A 17,242-nucleotide genomic window follows, 5' to 3' on the forward strand; every position below is an offset into this window, starting at 1 on the left:
TTTACCATTTCTTTTGGGGGTTGGCCATTTCTACTCGGTGCTTGTCGAGGATGCTTTAATTGTAAAGAATAATTAAAAGCATTGTAATTGTCAACAAATTTTAATAAATAAAAATAATATCAGGGCATGCAATTCTCTTGTTTGATCAGATCTACTTGCTACTTCATGTAGCCGACGTCATTTTCTTTTCTTTTTTTTTTAACCGTGTCCTGTCTGGCTGTGAAGCAAACAGAATTGATGTCTGACCACAATAATGAACAAGAGTTTCCTTCTAGACCTGCAGAGACAAGAAAAAAGGCAGAGAAACAAAACAAGGGACAAAACAAAACAATACAACAAGATCAAGCTATCACTGCGTCAACTTGATGAGGACATGTATAGTCGTCATTGTTTTACTGAACAATCAAACGATAATAAATCACAGTGCATTAGGTGCCCACCATAGACTTAAGACCTGTGTTTAACGTGCCCAAGCTCATACTTTTGAGAGCACCATGTGAGCACCTGTGTGTGTACACGTGCTTGTTTATGTAAGGTTTCTCTGGAGGAGAGTCCAATAGAGAGTGTGAGGGACCACAGATCGGCCCCCCAAAGATGCGAAGGAGACGGGGGGAGCTCCAAGTCCCAGAGATCCAGGCACTGCCCCAGAAAACAGGAAACCCAAGGAGACTGCAACCAGAAAGGCCCCCGCCCCCCTCGAGAGGCACAGAGGATTGACCCAGGGGGCCACAACCAGCAGCCGGCAGAGTCCCAGGAGATATCAGCGGCAAGCCCACAGGCCCGCCCGCAGCCTCCCACCCCCTAGCCGGCCGAGCCCGGGACCCAGGGGCGACCACCCTCGCCGGGGACCCAGCAGAGCCCAGGGACCAAACCCCACCAGGCAGCCACCGGGATTGATCAGGCAGATGCCAAAAATCTTAAACCCCCTGACCTGGGAGCCACGAATACTCAGGAAGACCAAGGCACCACACCTCACACCAGGTGTGGCATGGGGAGGGGGGACGGCAATCTATATCATCAAAAGAAGTCCCAGGAGAGGGGAGGAGTTAAAGGCCCCACCTGACATATACAGTCATACACAAACACAGTCACACAATCCTTCCCTCATGCTCACACATGCACATACAACCCAAGACTTACAAAAATGCATGCCGGACACCCACTCATGCTCCCCATACACACCCTATTCACTTTGGGCCCGGTACTGCTGCACATTGGGTACAACCATCACCGGTTACCAGAGTTTGACCCTTTCTGCTGGGGTGCTGATGAGCAGGCTCCCCCCGCCCAACGCTGAGCACAGCAACCCACCACCCCAGACCCCAACCAGATGGCCAGATCTCCCTCCTAGCCCCCAGCCCCAGGAAGCCAAGCAACAACAGAGGTGTGCTAAGGCCTCTAGTCTCCCTCCGCCTGCTCCAATATAGTGTCGTGTGTTGATGAGGTGTATTCCATGGCTGTGGTGAGCGGGCAGTGCGGGCATTGTCTGGCCTATGCCAGCTGATGCCACCGCACCACCCCACTTGCACCCACAGCCCTCGGTGTCTAAGTGCAGTTTAAAATTGGAAGTGGGCACCGGCACTCGGGAGGAGGCTGAGAAATCCCCCTGCCAAGTGCCGTTGAATGTGCTCACTCCCAAGGCCCTAAGTGTGTGTTTGCGTGGAATGTCGTCGGTGGAAGTGTTTAAGGTGCAAATAAAATTGGGGGGCAGGTTGCCACAGGAATGCGGAAATGGGGTCCATACCCACACTCCCTGACTTTTTCACCCCCCAAGGTCCTATGTGCATGTTTGTGTGATGATGTAATGGAGCAGGAGGAGAGAAATATGCGGGGATGGGGAGGAATGGCTGGTTGGGCTTAGCCCTCCAGGAAGCCAGCTCTCCCACTGGCCCCAATAGGCACCTCTGTTGTCAAATTGCCACCCAGGGCACGGAGACCCCAGCCCATCCTGCCAGGGCCCAAAGCAGCAGCATTACAGAGCCTCACGGAGTCTGAAGGCACTAACCCAACCCCACCCCAGCAGAATATCTATGCCCATCCCTGCATTTGCACAACTTCCAGAATATATAAGACATAGGACATCCAGGTAAGGTTGGGTCCTCCCCCTCCTGGACCTCCCCCTCCCCTGTGATGGGACAGCAGAGGAGCCAAATAGGCCTTTTCCACCGACCAAACTGGCATGGAATGGGAAGGATCGGGTCACTAAATATTCTGTTTCGATTGTTTGAACCAGTCCAGGAAACTACCCGAACCGGTCCAGTAGCGGGCCAGAGCGGGACCCCTTCAGTTGTGGGTCCAGAGATTTTTGGTCTGGGCGGAGCCAAAGCGTAAAAGGTCCAGAGTCCTCTGATTGGGGGAGAAATTACGTAACTACCCGCGACAATCCCAGGGGATGGAAAAAGAAGTGAGTCGAGTTCCAGTGTTTGTTTGGCTGTACTTCTTGTGTGTGAAAATGCCTGCAAGTAATAGCTTTTGGTCCAATGCGGAGCTTCAAACGTTCCTCACCATCATCGGAGATAGCAACATTCAGGCCGAGCTGGATGGGATGATAAGAAATGAGAAAGTCTTCAAAGAAGTTTCTCAGCGCATGGCAGCTGAAGGATTCCAGCGCACCTCCGAGCAGTGTCGTGCTAAGCTGAAAAAAATAAAAGCCCACTACAGAAAAGTTAAGGACAGCAACGGCCGTAGTGGGAATGGGCGAAGTACATGGAAGTGGTACGATGTGGTGGACGCTATTTATGGACACAGACCGTCAAACTGAGGCAGCGAAGGAGGCCTGGACTCAGCGACCAGTATCCTGGAGTCACTCATAAACCCTGTTGGTAAGCATTTCTTTTGTTGTCTTTTTAGCTCTGCAGGCCATTCATTGCAGCACCAAAAACACTGAATAATAGCAGCAGCTATTTAAGAAATGCTCAGCAAGTAAAGGATTTAGCCCCTCATGTTAACTAGCCTTAGCATCCCCTCGTGTTTATGCTAACCTTCATTTAGCATTCCCCCGTGTTTCTTAACACGCTGTTCGCGATATAAGCCTTTCATGTTTAGCATGTCCTTGTTGAGTACATGAGGCTGGAGCGGCGTTTGCCTTTCTTGTTAGCGTCTCATTGTTTAAAACATGGGAAATTCGGTTAGCCTTTCACGTTAGCATCTCAGTGTTGTTAGCATCTCATTGTTTTATACAGCTGAGCACGCACAGTGAGAAGAAGCGAGCTGATCTAATATTATAAATATCCCAAAAGTCGTGCCAGCAGTGTTTTTCGCCTAGAGTGGACTTTTAACAAGTATATATTTTTCGGATGAATAAGAATATAACATTAAATTGCAATTAATCTGTATGTCACTGGCGAATTACTGCCATCTAGTGGACACGTTCCAAATGACAAAATGGCCTTAAATCATAGCAGTTTTATTAAGTTTACTATATGCCTATATGCTCTTTTGCTGTAAAAATATTGTGCTTTTCTTACTGATTTATTTCGTGACCTTTTCTTACTGACTAATTTTTTGATCTGTGTTTTTCAGACACATCTGAAGCGGAAAACACTCCCTCTTCAGAGGAACCATCCACTTCCTCAAGTAGCACTCCAGGACCTTCTGTGCCACCATCACCTCTGTCCGTACCTTCTGTGCCACCATCGCCTCGGCCAGTTCCATCGCCACCACCATCACCTCTGTCCACTACCACTCGAGAGGAACATCTACCATGTCGTCGACGCACAGGTAGTGTCTGACCATTCTAAAAATTGCTTTGTGCATAAACAAAACTGACAAGTTCACTGGACAACTGACATTTTGATATCCATATAAACACAAATGTAATTGTCAATGTTGTTGTTTCCAGGTGACCGAAGACGGCGATTGGAAGCACGGACACAGGTGATATTTGATGAGTTGCAGATCGCAGATGGCAGGCAGATGGACAGAATGGAAGGCATAAGCCGGGAGCAGGTTAACTGGATGCAACAAGACGCAGCAGCAGCAAGACAACATGAATTACAGATCGCAGAGCGATATTTTGAACATTTGGGTGCCCTAAATGCTGTTCTTGGACTGGTCGCACAAAGAATGGGCAGCTCCTCTGACTTCCTGCCACCACCCAGGCAGTAAGGTGCTATGTATTTGTCCCGTAATTTTTTTTATCCGTCTGTCCTTTTTATCAATAAATTTTCAAAGAAAAACAAGGTGTGCATGAATTGTCTTAAAAATTTTTGCTCGCAAATTTACGTTTACATAATAAATGTAGATTACATTACAGCCCACCTTAAATATATGTTAAAATGAAAAGGTGCAACAGTTCGTTAACAGTAAAATAGTGTACTTTATTAAGTTCTGAAAATAAAACAAACATTTCAGTTCAAACTACAGGCTTCGAACAGTTAAAAGTGTCAAAACAATAAACAAAGTAAATGGAAAGAAAAAACACAAACTGAGGTCAGCGGGTGAAGTGTCGCATCAGAGCTTCACGCACATCACTGCCCTCCTCTGCAACTTCCTGCATATTTGCAACCACTGGTTCATCAGCAGGTGCGTCACATTCTGTATATTCCTCCCCATGGCTCTCACAGATATTGTGAAGCACACAACAGGTCAGCACCATGTGTTTAAGAAGCTCTACATCACTGTCGTTTCTCTTCAGAAGACATCGCCACCTACCCTTTAGCCTCCCAAATGCATTTTCGACCACAACTCTGGCTCTGGACGTTTTCCTGTTGTACGCCTGTTGTTCAGCAGTGAGACGACCGTTGTCAGAAAATGGTTTTAGGAGCCAGTTCTGCAGAGGATAGGCAGAGTCCCCGAGCACATAAAAGCCTACATTTACTCCCTCAATGTTCTTGGTACTAGTTGGGTGCAGTTGTCCATGAGCAACCAAGTCCCAAAATGTGGACAATCGCAGCACACGGGCATCATGCAAGCTACCTGGCTGACCTGCATTAACATTCCAGAACATGCCTCTGCCATCCACAATGCCCTGGAGGATTATGGAATGCCAACCTTTCCTATTGAAGTAGTCTGTGTGGAATCCCTGTGGTGCGATTATTGGGATATGGGAACCATCGATGGCACCCACACACTGAGGAACCCCCCACCTGGTCTCAAAATAGTCAGCCATTTCCTGTAGCGTTTGCAGAGTTGGAAAAGCAATAACCTCGGCAAGCAAGAGTTTACAGACAGCCTTACAGAAGTCCTGCACACAGCGGCACACAGAGGTCGTGCTGACACCAAAAAGAAGCCCGATGCTCCTGTATTCACTGTTAGTTGCAAGCTTCCACAGTGCAATTGCAACTCTTTTCCTGAGTGGCACGCAGGCTCTGAAGTTGGTGTTCCTCTTCTGCATGGCTGGACAGAGCTTGGAACAAAGATATGAAAAGGTCTCTTCTGACATTCTGAAATGAGCTATCCAATCTGACGGAGTGAAGTTTGGCATGGTCACATCCCAGAAGGCGCTGGCACGGCTGAAGGCCCACACAGTTGGTTGCCGTCGCTGATTCAAAAGAGCCAACTAAAAAAAAAAAACAGTCATAACACAGTAAAAGTAAAAAGAATAGTGCTGTGAAAAAGATTGAAACAGTATGGTTATAGACATAAAGTTCACATCAATAGAATTTGTTTAAGGTTAAAGTAACAGCTGTTCTTTATGGCACTACCAGTGACTGGTTATGTTTTGTTCACTTTATAAAATGCACAAATGTGGTATTGCTTGTAATTACCTATATAATTAATTATAATAATTTCAGTACAGCTGCACAACTTATCTATGACATGCCCAGGAAGTAAAGAGTGAAGGATTCAGGCCCTCCTATTGACTAGCATCACCATGAGTGCAGAAGCTGTTTGAAACTTACAGGTGCTGGCCAGTAAATTAGAATATCATCAAAAGGTTGAAAATATTTCAGTAATTCCATTCAAAACGTGAAACTTGTACATTATATTCATGCAATGCACACAGACCAATGTATTTCCGATGTTTATTACGTTTAATTTTGATATTTATAGGTGACAACCAATGAAAACATCAAATCTGGTATCTCAGAAAATTAGAATATTCTAAAGGCCAATGAAAAAATGTTTGTTTCTCTAATGTTGGCCAACTGAAAAGAATGAACATGAAAAGAATGTGCATGTATAGCACTCAATACTTAGTCGGGGCTCCTTTTGCCTCAATAACTGCAGTAATGCGGCGTGGCATGGACTCGATCAGTCTGTGGCACTGCTCAGGTGTTATGAGAGCCCAGGTTGCTCTGATAGTCGTCTTCAGCTCCTCTGCATTGTTGGGTCTAGCATATTGCATCCTCCGCTTCACAATACCCCATAGATTTTCTATGGGGTTAAGGTCAGGCGAGTTTGCTGGCCAATCAAGGACAGGGATACCATGGTCCTTGAACCAGGTGCTGGTGGTTTTGGCACTGTGTGCAGGTGCCAAGTCCTGTTGAAAGGTGAAGTCTGCATCCCCATAAAGTTGGTCAGCAGCAGGAAGCATGAAGTGCTCTAAAACTTCCTGGTAGACGGCTGCATTGACCCTGGACCTCAGGAAACAGAGTGGGCCAACACCGGCAGATGACATGGCACCCCACACCATCACTGACGGTGGAAACTTTACACTGGACCTCATGCAACGTGGATTCTGTGCTTCTCCGCTCTTCCTCCAGACTCTGGGTCCTTGATTTCCAAAGGAAATGCAGAACTTGCTTTCATCAGAAAACATAACTTTGGACCACTCAGCATCCGTCCAGTCCTTTTTGTCCTTGGCCCAGGCGAGACGCTTCTTGCGCTGTTTCTTGTTCAAGAGTGGCTTGACACACGGAATGCGACACCTGAATCCCATGTCTTTCATGAGTCTCCTCGTGGTGGTTCTTGAAGCGCTGACTCCAGCTGCAGTCCACTCTTTGTGGATCTCCCCCACATTTTTGAATGGGTTTGTCGTCACAATTCTCTGCAGGGTGCGGTTATCCCTAGAGCTTGTACACTTTTTTCTACCACATTTTTTCCGTCCCTTCGCCTGTCTGTTAATGTGCTTGGACACAGAGCTCTGCGAACAGCCAGCTTCTTTAGCAATCACCTTTTGTGTCTTGCCCTCCTTGTGCAAGGTGTCAATGATTGTCTTTTGGACAGCTGTTAAGTCAGAAGTCTTCCCCATGATTGTGGTGCCTTCAAAACAAGACTGAGGGACCTTTTAAAGGCCTTTGCAGGTGTTTTGAGTAAATCAGCTGATTAGAGTGGCAGCAGGTGTCTTCTATATTCAGCCTTTTCAGAATATTCTAATTTTTTGAGATACCAAATTTGGAGTTTTCATTAGTTGTCACTTATGAATATCAAATTTAAATGTAATGAACATTGGAAATACATTGGTCTGTGTGCATTGCATGAATATAATGTACAAGTTTCACGTTTTGAATGGAATTACTGAAATATTTTCAACCTTTTGATGATATTCTAATTTACTGGCCAGCACCTGTAGTTAGGTGTTGGCCTTTCATGTTTAGCATGTCTTAAATGACCAATATACAACCAAACCATTTGATTTTGGTGCTTTTTTTTTTGTTTTTGTTTTTTGATAGTTGCCCTACACACCCCTTCAGAGATTATAACGACATGTATTACAGCATTAGAAGTTACTTACCACCTGGCGCCTCCGTCTTTGTCTCAACAGTAGAAAGTTATGCCTCATGTCCGATATTAATTTCAGAAAGCGTCGTCGCCTTTCAGCTGCCCTCCTCCTCGATGCGCACAGCATAGCTCTAAACGCTATCGTGATGTGGGTGTAAAGAATATACCAAACACCAAGAACAGAAAGAAAGCGCTGGTGACTGGACTCCATTGTTGTTGTGTTTTGGCGCGATCTCGTCGCGCTGTGTGACGTTAAGGCACACATCGCGCGTGACGCATTACGCTACCCCGCCTAGTTACTGGAGCCTGGAATGTGATAGAAACGCTTGCCAGAAAACTTCTAGACCCATACCGGTTATGATTCCCTCCAAGCAACACAGACGCAAGTGATTTCTTTTACGGGTTTATTGGACGTCTTTTCATTGTGGACCTCTTCTGTCCTCCTTTCTTTAGACCTCTCTTAAACCGTGAAACTAAATACAGGATAGTACAATTAAAACATATACAATAATGTGCAATAAAATAAAGACAAATAAATACCTCGTTGGCTGTTTGCTTAAAACACAAAGGGAATCCATCTTCCTTTAAGTCCTTTTACTAGTTTCCTTTAAGTCCTTTTACTAGTTAGTTCTTTAGCAGTCCATTAGCTGTCTGCTTGTTAGCACTTCATCCAGGTTCTGTGTTCCTCACACCTGGCTTGTATCCATCAAATCAAGGGTGTGGCTGGCAGAGCAGCTCATGTCGCTTTTCAAAATAAAATTACAGGAAACACAACTAACCCAGTGTCTTACAAATGGGAAAATAAATAAATGAAGAAATAAACAGCAACTGCAGTTACACTCCCACCAAATCACACAAAACCCAGTGTGGGATTTCTAAGGAAACTTAGGGGCTGGTCAGACTTAATTACTTTCATTTGCTTCAATCAATGTAACAAGTTTATGTACAGGTCTGTCAAGGAACACTGTTTTAGTCGTAGGTTTACCCTTTCCGTCAAATGTGGTATCACCAACCAACAATCTTACTTTTCTTACTTTTTCATCTAACCCTGGATAGACCTCGGCTATTCTGGCTAGTTTCCATTCATTTCGTGGTGCCTGCTCGTTCTGTAAAAGCACGATGTCATTCACCTTCATGTTTCTTCTGGTTTTCTGCCATTTTTGTCTTTGTTGTAAACTCAGCAGATATTCCCTTTTCCAACGAATCCAAATTTCATTGGCCAAATACTGGACTCTGCGCCACCTTTTTTTCAGATACAGGTCTTCTTTGACAAACTGCCCAGGTGGAGGAAAAATAATTGTTGACTTCATTGTAAGAATGTGATTTGGAGTTAAAGGTTCAGGTGCAGATGGATCATTCAAATTCTCAACTGTAAGCGGTCGGCTATTGACAATCGCCATAATTTCATAAAACAAAGTTCTTAGAGATGAACTGTCCAGTCTTTGAGCTGAATTGTCCAGAATGCTTGTGAGAACACTTCGAATAGTCCTAATCTGTCGTTCCCAGATCCCACCCATGTGGCTTGCTGCTGGGGGATTCATTAGGAATTCACATTTTAGAGTTTTGACCCTTTCTTCTTCCATTCCTTTTATGAGTTCTGCAAGCTCCCTTTTTGCACCAATGAAATTGGTTCCTTGGTCACATCGAAGTAGACGGACATTTCCTCTTATAGCAATAAAGGCTCTTAATGCATTGATGAATGCGTCAGTGGTCATATCGTCAAGCATTTCGATGTGTATGGCTCTTGAACATAAACAGGTGAGTAGAAGTCCATACCTTTTAACCTCTTTTCTTCCCTCTTTTACATAGATTGGTCCAAAGCAATCCATGCCAGTGTAGGTGAATGGAGGCATTGTTTCCATTCTGTCTTGAGGTAAGTCACCCATCTTTTGGGTTTCAGTACATCTTCGGTACTTTCGACACTTAACACATTTAAAGATGTGTGATGATACAATGCCACTGCTTCCTAGGATCCACCATCCATTTGCTCTGAGTTCATTTACGGTCATTCCACGTCCCTGATGATGAATCCTTTCATGAAAATGCTTGACAAGCAGAGAGGATATATGGCTGTTCTTTGGTAGTATTACTGGATGTTTTATGTGAGGATGTAACGCTGATTGATTTAAACGTCCTCCTACTCTCAAAACTCCATCTTCATCCAAGGTGGGATTTAACCCTTTCAGCTTGCTGTACTTGGTTTTAACCACACCTTCCTTTGCCTTTAAGCTTTGTATCTCATCTGGAAATGCTTCCCTTTGAACCTGCTTGACAATAGCAATTTCTGCGTCTTTTCTTTCCTCCAAGCTTGTTCCCTCATTGGTTCTTTGTTTCAACCTTTTGTGTTCCGCGACTCATCTCTTCAATCTGGCAACAGCTTTCACTAATCTTGACCAGTCAGAGAACTTCTCAAAGCGCTCTAAATGTGATCTGCTCTCCTTTGCCTTTGTGTTAAACACTGAAGCCCTGCGGAGTTCAGGATCATCATCTTGTACTTCTATCTTGTATTTAGAAGCAGGTAGTTCATTTTGCCAGAGACATGTTGGTCCTGAGAACAAGTTGGATTTCCTTTCTTTAACCTTTGATCTGTTCACATAGTGAACTTCACCCTTTAGATTGAGAGCAGAGTCAACCTTTGGTTTCACTTGACGGACAACTATACGATGACTAACTCCTATTGCATCTCCATACTTGACACAGGGATTGCTATGACCAACAATGCTCCATCCAAGATCTGTGCGTTGAGCAAAGGGCTCATTGTCTTGACCAGACACAACTTCCCTTGGTAGAAAGGCTTGTGAGCAGTTGTAGCCAATAAGCAGGCCTACCTCACAGTCCTGTAGGGGTGCTATGTCATACTTCAGGTGCTCTAGGTGGGACCAAGCCTCTGCAGTTTTGTCAGTTGGTATGTGAGCTCTGTTGGCAGGAATAAAATTGCGTGTGTAGGCTGGTGGTAAATTGATTATTTTATTTGAGTAGAAACCCCGAACTCGTAAATTATTTACTCGTTGAGACCTTACTGTAGTAGTTTGTGATGTCATTGTAGAAAGCTTCAACTTCACTTGTTCCTTGGGTGCCTCCAAAGAGTCAGCTGCATCGCTTAGCACAAATGTTGTGTCACTTTGAGAATCTAGTAGTGCATAAACAAGCACTTCCGGAACTGGCTGTGAAGCATAGGAAAGCCAAACTGGAATTATTGCAGCTGTTTGGAAAGTAGCTTCAATTTGATTGACCTTGAAGGTAGAAGCTGTGACAATGTCTCTTGCTAGCCTTGTTTGTGGGTTGACTTTATTTTTTCCTTGAGTAAAAGTTTCATGAACTTGACTTTGCTTAACTTGTGCTGCCCTTTGTTCTCTTTTGTCTCGCTCTTCATGCAGACAAGTAGGATGTTGCTTATTGCATATATTACAAACACTCCTACAGTTGCAGCTCTTTGAGAAATGACCTGAGTTGAGGCATCCAAAACACAACTTTTCAGCCTTGACAAATTTAACTCTGTCTGAGACTTCATCTTGCATAAACTTTCTGCATGTGTGCAAAGTATGTCCATGCTTCTTACAAAAAACACATATGTTGATAGTTTCTTCATTAGAACGTGTGACTAATGTTTTGACTTTGACATTTTGTTGTTTGGATTTATCACTTAGCTTTAATGATTGCAATGATGTTATTGGATTACAGGCAATTTTTGATTCTCTGGTCAGAAATCTTACAAACTGACTGAAAGAAGGGAATTGGTCATTCTCCTCTTCCATTTCCATCACTTTTCGGTTCCATCTTGCAGTTAACCAATCAGGTAACTTTGCCAGAATCTTTCTGTTTTCACTGCAGTCATTTAGGATCTCCAGTGCCTTGATATGAGCCATGGCGGCTTCGCAGCTCCGTAGAAAATCAGCAAACTCTCTTAGATCGGTGCTGTCTTTAGGTCCAATCTTGGCCCATGCTTGAAGTTTATCCCTATATGCTGTTGCAACTGTAAATGGGTTTCCATATCTCTCCTCCAGGATCTCCCACGCTGAAACATAGGCAGACTCGGTTCCAAGCAGGAAATAACCATCTAGTGCGTTTTTAACTTGTCCACCAACATATTTACGAAGGTAGTATATCTTTTCTTTATTCTGAATATTCTTTTGATCAATCAAGGTTTGGAACGACAGCTTCCAATCACTGTATTTCAACGGATCCCCGCTGAATATTGAAGGTTCGGGTAGTGGAATTCTGTTTGCATTTAAAGCATCTGCAAGTAGCTTAACTAAACCTGCAGTGTCTTGGTTTGAGGAAGAACTCAGAGGTTGTTGTGGAACAAGGGGTATAGATGATTGTTGACAGCTTGTTTGACTTGATGGCTTAACATGTACTGCCATCTTATGGCTTATAGGTCGCTTGACCCCTTTCTTAATGTCAGATCCTTGATCGTATACCTGCATTCTTGCCTGTGCAGCGCTGAGCTCTTTCATGGTTTCTAGATGGTTGATTCTCCTTCGTTTCTCTTCTAGAGCCATTTGTAGAGCTGTGTGTTCTTCTTCTACTTTAGCTGTCATTGTAGCTTCTTCCTCTTCTTTCTTTTTTCTCCTCCTCACCTCTTCTTCCTCTTGCTCTAAGCGCCGCTGTTTAGCTGCTGCCTCTTGAGCTGCTATCCTCTTCTTGGCTTCTGCTTCCAGGCGATGTAATTCCAACTGTTCTCTTTCTTGTTCCTTTAACACTTTTAGAACAGCTTGGCTTGCTGCAGCGTCCGCAGCTGCTTCTTGCCTCTTTACTGAAGAAGTTTTTGAATGCTCAGAGGTGGCGCTCTTCATGACGGAGGTGATGGATTCTGTTTCACTTTTACTTGTGCTCCAAAAGGAGCCAGCTTCTGGCCAAACCTGCTCCTCTTCCTGCGCTTGTCCTTCCAGGTGACGTGAAGCTTTAGAAAGGATGAAGTTTGAAATCTCCACACACAAATCTACTCTTCTCCGTGTTTCTTGATCTGGAGTTGAGAGTTTGCGCAGATCTTCATAAACATGCTGGATGTCGGCACAAAGCCCTTTAACCTCCCCCAAGATATCATTAAGTAGACCCTCTGATAAAGGCTCTGAGGACTGTTTTGACGAATGTTTAAAGAATTTAACATGTGCTTTCCATTTTTTGTAAATGTAGTTAAATCTTTGTGTAAGAGCTTTAATTTTCTCTTCTTGTAGTGCCTTGCCCTTCTCTGTTAGAGTACGTTGGCGTGCCCCACGTCTGAGCAGCTGCTCTTCCTCTCGCAGTGGCTCTGCACTATCTTCATCCTCATCTGCAGGCTCATTTCTTTCTGACATGCCTGAACAATTATCTAGCTAGGAAATGTTGATTTTAAGAATGAAATAAACTTGCTTAGAATTTCAAACTCAATTGTTACACTCTACTGAAACACCTTGACCTTTCAAGTATTAAATATGCAACAAATTACATTTCCTTTGACCTTTGGATAACATGCAACAATAAAGCAAGTTTCAGTTCAATATGTACTCAAACAAATCACTGGTAACATCAATTTGGATCAGCAATCTTTTCATCAACCAAGTTTCTTGTTGCAAAAGAGTCTTCCACCAAAAGTCTTTATTGTCTTCTTCAATTATGTGTGAATAGGCCACTTATCTGCCAGTCCATGCACTGTTGTCCAAGAGATGAAGATCATCTGGTCCTTGTTACTTCACTGGCGTTTGCTGACAACAGACGAGTTTCACTATGATTCCCTCCAAGCAACACAGACGCAAGTGATTTCTTTTACGGGTTTATTGGACGTCTTTTCATTGTGGACCTCTTCTGTCCTCCTTTCTTTAGACCTCTCTTAAACCGTGAAACTAAATACAGGATAGTACAATTAAAACATATACAATAATGTGCAATAAAATAAAGACAAATAAATACCTCGTTGGCTGTTTGCTTAAAACACAAAGGGAATCCATCTTCCTTTAAGTCCTTTTACTAGTTTCCTTTAAGTCCTTTTACTAGTTAGTTCTTTAGCAGTCCATTAGCTGTCTGCTTGTTAGCACTTCATCCAGGTTCTGTGTTCCTCACACCTGGCTTGTATCCATCAAATCAAGGGTGTGGCTGGCAGAGCAGCTCATGTCGCTTTTCAAAATAAAATTACAGGAAACACAACTAACCCAGTGTCTTACAAATGGGAAAATAAATAAATGAAGAAATAAACAGCAACTGCAGTTACACCGGTACATACCGGTCCATAATACCCAGACCTGACCGTCCCAGACCAGGCGATGGAAAAGAGCTAAAAGTCTACCCAATACCCCTGAACCCAGGCCAGGCACTGCTGCATGTTCCTGCCTTCTTCCCAGCAGCATACATGTCAGGACCCGACCCCCAAGAACCCGCCCAGATCCCCACACGGGGCCGCCCACCCCCACACCCCGGGCCCCCAGGCCCCCTCCCAGGCCCGCCCAGGGGCAATGCAGCTGCCAGGCAGTGATTCATGGCCGCCGCCAAGACCTCCAAGTGGCCCCACCCACAACCGCCAGTAGTCCACCCCCCAAGGCAACCCAAGCACCTCCAGAGGGGGGCAACGGCCCCCCAGTCCCAGACACCCCCAGGGAACCCACCTCCAGGGAACATCCGGATACTCCAAACTCAGACCCCCCACCCCCCCACCCACATCATCCCGCAGGGCAACATCAATGGTCCCCCATCATCGCTATGTGATGGAACCGATCAACGGAGCCCAGAGAGATTGATTTGAAGTGGAAGCAGAGGCTAAATCAAGTGCAAAATGATCTAACAAAAGATTTCTATACTGGTTAATGCAGAGAGTTTCTCTATTTTTCCAATTCAGGAGGATAGTTTTCTTAGCGATGCATATGGCAGTCAGAACCACGTGAACCAAAGATGTTTCAATCGAGACATCATCCAGGTTTCCCAGTAAACAAAGAGAGGGGGTGGTTGGGATATGACATTTCAGAGACTTTGACAGGTCTTCACATACTCTACCCCAAAATTCCTGGACAGGTGGACAGGACCACAGTGCATGAATGTAATTGTCAGGAATGTTTGTGCAGTGTGTACAGGTGTCAGACGAAACAAACCCCATCTTGAACATCCGATGACCTGTATAGTGTATAGTGCGGAGACACGCAACACCATTATCCGTCCTTGCGTAGGGCTCCGGCAAGCACGCAAGTACGTATGGAGTCGAGCCCACTTTTTTAAACATCCGTCGAACGAGACGGATTACGCAAGCTTGTGAATGGTCAGGACGCCGCTGTCATCTACACTGCCGCCAATGCCGTCTACACCGCCGCCATTGCACCCTCAAAAACATAAAGAGAGCTGAGGATAACTAGCGGCAGACACGGAGAAGCTTGAAGAATACCTCATGAAAAAACTCTAAAAATATGAACGTTTAATTCTCCCGTGACTGGAGGAGTGAAAAGATGTGCATTTGTGGACGGAAATGACAGGAAACGTGGGTTTAGAGGTGGGGAGCGCATGAAGAGGTGGAGGAGGATGAGAGACAAATATGTCCGTGTTAAAAAGTCTCTCATATACAAAAAACACAATATAAACACACTATCTTGGTCCGATACATGACAGGATACCACAGAACAGCGCTACGCCCTCTGTTGTCCTGCCGGGCAATTGCTTTGCAACACTCTCCAGGAGAGGGAGAAGTATGAGAGCAAAACGCTTCCGTCAATCCATGCGTGTCTGTCCCTTGTGGAGCTGACGGAGAAGGATGAACCAGGCTTTAAACATCATCTGCATAAAGACTGATCTTATGTTCTATTTTCTTACACTTTATCCCTTTTAATATCTGTTGTTTGCCTAATTGCTGCTGCTAGTGGTTCGATAAAGATAGCAAACAGTGAGGGGGAGAGTGGGCATCCCTGCCTGGTCCTCCCTGAAGACAGAAGCTAGCTGATATTTGGTTGTTTGTCCTGACACGTGCTATTGGTGAACTGTATAATGTTTGTAGCCAGTTTATGAAGAAGTTCCCAAAACCAAATTTATGTAAAGTTTCAAATAAGAACTTCCAGTCTATCAAAAACCTTTTCTGCATCTAAAGATAATATACTAGTTTCTATGTTTCTACTGTAAGAGAAATCTATCAAATTAAGTAATCTACGTGAGTTAGTGGATGACTGTCTACCCTTAATGAAACCAGTTTGGTCAGGGTGTATTATGAAGGGGGTTACCTTCTCTAATCTTTTGGCCAGGGCTTTACAAATTATTTTGAGATCAACATTAATAAGAGAGATTGGGCGATAGCTGGTAGGAAATGCAGGGTCTTTGCCTGGTTTTAACAAGAGACTAATATTGGCTGAATTCATGTTTGGCTGTAATCTGCCACTCTCTTCAATTTCTCTCACCATTCTGAAAAATGTTGGAGCCAGAATGATCCAGAATTCTTTGTAGAACTCTGCTGGAAACCCGTCTGGACCTGGAGCTTTCCTATTAGTCATGGATTTAAGGGCTTCCTGGAGCTCCGCTGATGTTAGTGGTGAGTCCAGGACTGTAACTTGGCTGTCTGATAATTTAGGAAGTGTTATCCTGTCAAGAAACTCATTGATCTCATGATCTGATGGGTTTGAATTCAGTGCGGCCCATCTGTCTAGCGGATTGAGGAATTTCCTGGTGACTTTTGTTGACTGTGCCGAGGATAGTGGTTTTCTGGCTAAGCAGTCGTTGTGCAAGTGACAGTGATGTAAAGAAATTGTCCGTGGTTACAGTTCTGCCCTTGTCCATGAATGGTTCCATTAGCCTCATCACTACACTCTCAGACAGTCTCTCCCCACTGGGACGACTAGGGTCCTTGGCAAGATATGGGAGGACATTGCAGATGTACTTTGATTTCAAGTCGCAAGCCACCCAAAACTAGATGCCAAACAATCCCCACACATCGGAGATTGCAGCAAACGTATTGGTCTCCGCTCGCTCACTGCGTGTGAACATGTCATCAAAGCGTAAGTGTCGCATGATGTCTTGGAAGTGGTTTCGGGCCATAGTTGCAATGATCCTTGGGTTTGCTGACCAGCTGTCATGTAGTGATGGAACCTTGAACACCCCCCGCAAGATAATGACTGCAATAAATGCCATTAGTTCAGGGAGATCCAAGAACCAGTCCACCTGCTCCGTGTGAAGTGCCCAAGTGGGTAAGCATTCCAAAACTATCTGGCATGCTAAATCTTTGTGTCTGTTCAGCAGAGATTTGTGATTGACATTTTACCACGCCATTTTACACCAAATTCAGGAAGTTTTGAAATCGGTGTCATTTTCTCATCTGGAAGCAATAATTCCTCTAATTTAACATGAGAGATATTCTGGGGAAGGGTCTTTCTTAAAATTTGCCCAAGTGTTTTAAGTACTTCATCATAAATTTTAGGATGTTGTTCTGAAAAGGGCTTTTCAGACCAACCCCTTTACCCCATGTAATCAGCACCTTCCGGCCTATCCAAAACCTGGCTAAATATGACCACGGTAATTGTTTAGATGTATTTAAACATGCATTTATTATCTGTAAGCAGCAATGTCAAGTCATCCATATACATAGTAAATTTTGCTTCCTGCCCCTCACTGCCTGGGAGAGCCAAATCCCTGATCGATTTATTCTTTCTTAATGCATTCCTTAGTGGTTCCATTGCCATAATAAATAAGAAGGGACAGC

The 17,242-nt window shown here is 44.4% G+C and overlaps 1 protein-coding gene and 1 long non-coding RNA gene across 2 annotated transcripts; one reads left to right on the forward strand and one right to left on the reverse strand.

Moving 5' to 3' along the window:
- Window positions 1-2,250: 2,250 nt before the first annotated feature.
- LOC139062599 (uncharacterized) lies at window positions 2,251-5,798 on the forward strand. The gene is made up of 3 exons (XR_011516150.1): window positions 2,251-2,822; window positions 3,523-3,720; window positions 3,842-5,798. It is a non-coding gene; the product is annotated as an uncharacterized lncRNA (long non-coding RNA).
- Window positions 5,799-9,952: 4,154 nt separating this feature from the next.
- Window positions 9,953-13,801, reverse strand: LOC107378551 (uncharacterized). The gene is made up of 2 exons (XM_015948819.3): window positions 13,495-13,801; window positions 9,953-13,427 (listed from the first exon to the last, which is right to left on the reverse strand). Exon 2 carries the CDS (start codon window positions 12,900-12,902, stop codon window positions 9,960-9,962), a length of 2,943 nt encoding a protein of 980 aa, XP_015804305.3. The 5' UTR covers window positions 12,903-13,427; window positions 13,495-13,801; the 3' UTR covers window positions 9,953-9,959.
- Between the last annotated feature and the right edge of the window lie 3,441 nt (window positions 13,802-17,242).

This window comes from Nothobranchius furzeri, chromosome 14 (assembly GCF_043380555.1).
Source record: "Nothobranchius furzeri strain GRZ-AD chromosome 14, NfurGRZ-RIMD1, whole genome shotgun sequence".
In the NCBI taxonomy this organism is placed as follows: Eukaryota; Metazoa; Chordata; class Actinopteri; order Cyprinodontiformes; family Nothobranchiidae; genus Nothobranchius; species Nothobranchius furzeri.